This window comes from Lactuca serriola, chromosome 4 (genome assembly GCF_051521515.1).
Source record: "Lactuca serriola cultivar US96UC23 chromosome 4, Lser_US96UC23_V15, whole genome shotgun sequence".
Classification (NCBI taxonomy): domain Eukaryota; kingdom Viridiplantae; phylum Streptophyta; class Magnoliopsida; order Asterales; family Asteraceae; genus Lactuca; species Lactuca serriola.
Window position 1 is genome coordinate 293480746 of NC_136411.1, and position 6047 is coordinate 293486792.

General features: G+C 30.5%; 1 protein-coding gene across 1 annotated transcript; it reads right to left on the reverse strand.

Annotated features, from left to right (window-relative positions):
- Positions 1-1500: 1500 nt before the first annotated feature.
- LOC145097166 (protein ALTERED PHOSPHATE STARVATION RESPONSE 1-like) lies at positions 1501-5772 on the reverse strand. Its single transcript, XM_079034682.1, has 5 exons — positions 4400-5772; positions 4162-4236; positions 3866-4068; positions 3388-3611; positions 1501-2284 (listed from the first exon to the last, which is right to left on the reverse strand). The coding sequence occupies exons 1-5, from the start codon at positions 5289-5291 to the stop codon at positions 1660-1662; spliced, it is 2019 nt and encodes a 672-aa protein (XP_078890808.1). The 5' UTR covers positions 5292-5772; the 3' UTR covers positions 1501-1659.
- Between the last annotated feature and the right edge of the window lie 275 nt (positions 5773-6047).

Below are 6047 nucleotides of genomic sequence, written 5' to 3' on the forward strand. Positions count from 1 at the left end.
GCCAACTCAATCTTTCGGAGGCTTACACTAGACAAATGTCGTATAGCGTGAGAAAATGAGTTTGTATGAGTTTCTGCAAGTTCATTTAACCTCAAAATTTTGATAATATTGGAATATTAAACCCTGAGAAACAAAAAGCAAATACATGAACATAATAATATTAAACTGAAATAAAGATAACATATAATAATTAATGGATTACCAAAATAAGTTGTAATCATGTTAACTCGGAGGAGTGTTTGACAAACTGAATATTGTAGTTAAATTTGTAGCTTTTATTTGTGTAGAAATATTGGGCTAAAATAACCATTAGCTTTTAAATATATAAAATTATATAAAAACTCCGGAAAAGCTAAATGCTTCAAGTGCCAAAGGAAGTTTTTTTTGTTGATTTTTTTTAAAAGCTAAAATTTTAAAAATCTCTCAAAAACTTTGTACCACGAGGATGACAAGCAAAAATGGTCCAATATTAATTTGTAATTTAATTTAATTTTATAAAAAATAAACTGTACTAAAACTTTTTTTTTCTTGACTACAGTTAAGTTATAAATTATGTATATTTAATAACAAATGTAAAAAATATTTATTTAAAATAAAATAAATTGTTTATGATTTTTATAAAATGAAAAAGAATTATAATAACTAATATATATTTAGATAAAGTGTAAAATAATTACTAATTATTTTTTTTTTTAATAAAAGTTAGGTTGATTGAATTATTAATGAACTAACAAAACAATAAATCGAATCGAGTTTTATATAAAAATAAAAACACTAATTTTATAATAAAAACTTACGTTAGATTGATACATCATTGATCATACATCTATTCCTCACAATAATTACATCTATCATGATTCCTGAATAAAACAATCGGTTTTGTACTTTTGTTTCCTATGGAGATTTTATATTAAAAAGACTATGTTTTTATTAGAATATAATAACGACGAATCTTATTCCATAATCCATATAATACTATTGTATGAGAATCCAAACAACAGAATAATGTAATGATGTTTTTTTTTTCGTAAAGTCATTCCTCCACGTTGCTGTCAACAGAATCTAGAGGATATTGATGTTGGGGGTGGTCAGAAGATCGCACTCATAACTCTCATCTAAACGTAAAATTTTACAACCACTTTTAAAAAAGGACTATTTATAGCAATATATTTTTATTTATTTATTTGTTAATCCAGTATATTAGAATTTTTTTTTAATTACAACTGTTTATTAAAACAAATCCATTTTCATAAACAAAATTTTATAAAGTTATAATCATAGATTTTTCAAATACAAAAACTATGTTTGACACCATACAATAAAAATAAATTTTGATAAAAGTAACTGATCAACTAGCTCAAATATACAAAACGATATAATATATGATTAAGTTAAATGATATATTTAAGAGATCAATAAACTTGTAGGTCGAAAAATTAGTTTGAATAACCTTTTAAAAAGTTACTTTTTAATTTGTGAGGATATATAACCTAAAAAAACTGGAAAAAATAAAACAATAAATAAAATGAAATAAGATCCTATTATACACAAATACATAAAAATACATTACTATTTCTAATATTTTTCAATAATATGCAATGATAAACACCTTATACCCTTCTTCCTTCAGAAACACTTCGCATTATAACAAAACGATCATCACACACTAAAAGCCCTCATCGGTGGCCGATAATTCAAATACACTTTTCCAGCTGTCTCACTATTCTCCTTAATCTCTTCATACATCTTCAAAGATTCTTCAGAGAATTTAGTCAAACGATCAAGAACCTTAGTCAAACCCACATGAATCTTGCTCAAATCCAACCCCATAACCTCACCATTCTCAACATCCATCTCTTTCTTCTCAAATTCTTCCATAGAAACTCGATGAACACGAGACACCAAGTCTTTAATGGCATCAGCAAGCTTCTGAGCCGGTAGGGCTCGAACCCCGGCTAACCAATCGCGACAGATTACAAAAATCGGTGGAGCCACGGCTCGTCGGGGTGAGAAGACTCTTCGGCTCTTGGCTCGTTCTTTTGGTTGAGTGATGCAGTTTTGGAGCCAATTGTTGATGGAGTTTATGTATGAAGTGTAGCATTTTATTAAATCTGTGAAACTTAATGCAAAACATTCGATCTCGTGTTGTAGCTCGTTTAGAATCTGGTTCTTGGATTCGTTTTGGTGAGTTTGTGTTCTTGAAATGGTGAAATGGTGAGAAGATGAGATTGTTTTGTGTTGGGCATGGTGGCATTCGAGCATTGATTTCCACATTTTGATTAATCTGCAAAGTTTAATCACTAATTATTTGTAAATGAATAGGAGTGTTTTTGGCATCAAGTAGACCAAAACATATATGTTCCATGAAAGTTTTGAATTGCTATATGTTACAACTTAGGCTGTGTTTGGCGCGCCACAACTAGCTGATAAGCTAGCTTATTTTTAGAGCTTTTTTATGTTGTTGTGTTTGGTAAACCAAAAAGTAGCTTATAAGCTAGTGTTTTGAAAAAGCTATTTAGACTAGCTTTTTAAGAGCTTTTTTAAAAGTTTCCAAATACACCCCTTAATTAATTATAGAAACACATATTTTTACATGTCATTTTATGTAATTTTATATATTTCAGCTAGATTACCAAACGCTATTTTTATCAGTTTTTCAGTTATCGGCTAGCTTTTTATTTAACAGCTAGCTTTTCAGCTATTAGGTAGTTTTTCAGCTAACAGCTAGTAGGTCAAACATAGCCTTACAATGCTCCCTTTGTAAATTTCTAAAAGTCAAATAATTGTCTTGCAATTTTTATGATTTTTAGTTTGAGTATTTCATTTGGGTATTTAACATTTTAAATAGTTTTTTTGTACTTTTATAATTATTGTAATTTCGTTTGTCCTATATTAATTATTTAAGTGCTTGGTTTGTTAGTAATTGATATAAACAGCACATTTATTGTACTTTTTTTATACATATATTAATTTAAGAATTCCATTTCTTTATAATATATTTACAATTCTTAAAATTATTGTAAGTTCGGTTGTTTTTTATAAATCGTTAGTATTCTGTTTGTAACTTTCTAGGAATTACTATAAAAGATGCAAGTTTTGTAAATATTTAAAATTCTTAATTTAAGTAATCCATTTTTTTATGTTTTATGATTCATAATTTTAAGTTTTAAGCATTCGATTTATTCTTATAATTAATGTAGTGTGTTTTTTTTTTAATATTTAGCATTTCATTTTGTTTTACATTTTTACAATGCTAAATTTTAGTATTATTATATTTGCTTATAATTTTATTAAATATTTACAGTATTTCATTTGTTAATATTTTAGTAAAGTAAAATAAATCCACAATGTTCATTTAAGAAAAAAAATTAAAATTTAATGCTTTACCCTTGAATGAGTTCCACAAGTTGCGGTTGTAACTCTTCATCTCTTATTTTCTCAATCCGTTTTGATATAGAATCAACCGTATGTAACGCAACCCAAATACGCGAATGCAAATCTTTAGCAACAGCTCGAGTTTTATCAATCACATGAGGTTTAAGATCCTTTGCAAATTGATGTCTAAGTTGATCACACTTTCGGTCATACTCCTTCCTAATAGATTCACTTGCCTACAAAATCCCAAATCAAAAGAATTTTTTTCATCAACTTTAAAGTGATAAATATAAGAAATAACAACATATTTTCATTGATTTGTTTATTATAGCATCATATCTATCATTTCTTCATATTACAACATTGTACATTGAGAAATCTACCCAATTATAACAATGTCACCCAAAAGCACAAAGCAATAGTCAATGTCATAATTAGGTAGATTTTTTCAAAGTATTAAGTCGTAATAGGAAAAAGATTTTCGGGGTACCTTCACTTCATCATAAAGCTTTCTTTCCCATGCATACAATCTTTCAAGAGTTGAAGTATGGCTTCCTGCAATCATGCAAAAGTCTTCCATGAAATTATTTTCGTTATCATTTTTTGTTGGTGTGCTTGGAGGATGCAATGATGATGATGAACGTGAAGACATTGATCGCTTCCATGTAATCACTTTTGCTGTTTGTTGAGGTTCTAAATAAAACACACACATGATTTGTTTATTATAGCTTCCTACTTTTAGGTAGAAATTTCGAAGTACAATTTCTTAAAATGAAAATTACGTACCATGCAACACAAGTGAGGTTTCGCCTTTAAAACAAGTTAGGAGTGCCAAAGAAGATCCTGTTGATGTTGAGTTACCTGAATTACACCATTTATTTTAAATGATAAATAAAATTATATAGTATAAAATAAAATAAAAAGGGTAAACGCACCCTTAAATAAATAAAATAAATAATCATATTGATAATTAATTAGCGATTTGAATGAAAAAACAAAAATTTAAAACCTAAATTGAAAATACCTTTAGCGTCTGAATAGCTAAATTGAATCTTATTTGCCTCGAGCATTCTTGAAACTTCATTTCCTGCTTTCGATGCTCTAATGAAGTGATTCTCGATCTCTTTGATGTCTGAAAGAAAATCTTTACCTCCATGAATGACGAACTCTGAAGAATCCTCTGTTTCTTCCTCACTCAAACAACCATCGTTCATATCACATTCATTTTCAGCGACTCCGTTTGCTTCATTAGCAACCAAATTGTTATCATCAAAATGCGGATTTTGATCCTTTTTCACTGATTCAGGAGGTGTATTGAATTCTCCCAAATCGGCATCTTGATCAGGGAACTGATCATGGACATTTGTATCAACGGAGTTAACTTGAAATCGTTCATGACTCATAAATCTAAAGCTTCCCTCTGTTGGATCAAAATAGTCCCAAGAATAACGAGGAGGAGGAGGCGGCGGCTGCGGCGGCGACATTGTGAATGACGGATTTTCAACATCGTCTAAATAAATCTTATTACAATTACTACTCTTCGATGGGTTTACATTAACAGTTACAACACCAGCCCCACTGGATTTCATGTAATTTAAGCTCATATCTGGCAGCGGAGATGGAGAATCCGATTGGTCGCCACCGCCACCGGTGGCACCATTCAGGTCAATCTGTGGTGGAGATGGCGGTGGGGGTGGGGGTTTCTCGGCATATGTGGTTGAAGATGAGCCTAAGATTACTTCTCTTTCTGCGAATTTACGAAGGGCGATTCCTATGTTTTGAAGGGATTCAATATAAACAACATGTGCTGCTGCTAAATTGTACCTTGAATCAATTGCTTGTTTGATGAACTTCTTTCTCTCTTTGCATAATCGCAAAGCTTCACATGTCTCTGCTTTTGAACTCGAAATCCCCATTTTTCAAATCAACGATTTCACTCCAGCATCAGTGAAACGAAAACCCAGAAACGATATGAAACGAAGAACAAAGAGGAGAGAATCTGAATTCTGTTCTTCTACTTCTACTTAACCACGAAATGTTAACAGAGAAACACGAAGAACCCTAATTTAGAAGCAAAACGAGTTGGGTTTTTGAGGAAAAAGCAGAATGGGATAATCCAGATGAAAAATTGGGAGAAAAAGGTGGATTTGCTGTCAACAAAAGTAGTTGAAATACAGAGGATGAACTGAGACGATGACTTTAACATTGGGAAATGAATGATTTGAATATCTGGGAATCGATTCACTTTTGAAAAGGATTAGGAATCGGGATTTTTGACGGTGATTTAATGGAAAAGGCGAAGGGAATCTGACAGAGGATGGACACGACGATGACTCATCAACACTACCATTGTTCTTTCACTCACTCTTCCCCTACAAAGAGCGTACCACCTTTTTTCCTTGAAAGCTGTTCCCTTCACTAAAAAAGTGTACGATAATATATTTGTGATAAAAAGCGACGACTTTATCATATAATAATACAAAAAATATATCAAGCTTGCATGTCAATTATATGCAACTATTAAAAAAAGGAATATTTGTAGTAAAAAATATTTACTATGGTCACGAAATTATAAAGGTAATTGTAATACTGGATCTGGTCAAAGTTCGAAAATTGGTGAAGAGTATGAGGATAATTTCGTTCAATCATGTTTATTAATGGCTTTTTCAAAC

Excerpts from the sequence above, each read along its gene's own strand:
- LOC145097166 (XM_079034682.1), bottom strand. The coding sequence starts at position 5,291 with ATGGGGATTTCGAGTTCAAAAGCAGAGACATGTGAAGCTTTGCGATTA. Across the intron at positions 4,069-4,161 it reads AACCTCACTTGTGTTGCATG|AACCTCAACAAACAGCAAAA; the intron begins GTACGTAATTTT and ends TGTTTTATTTAG. Across the intron at positions 2,285-3,387 it reads CTTGTGGAACTCATTCAAGG|ATTAATCAAAATGTGGAAAT; the intron begins GTAAAGCATTAA and ends TAAACTTTGCAG.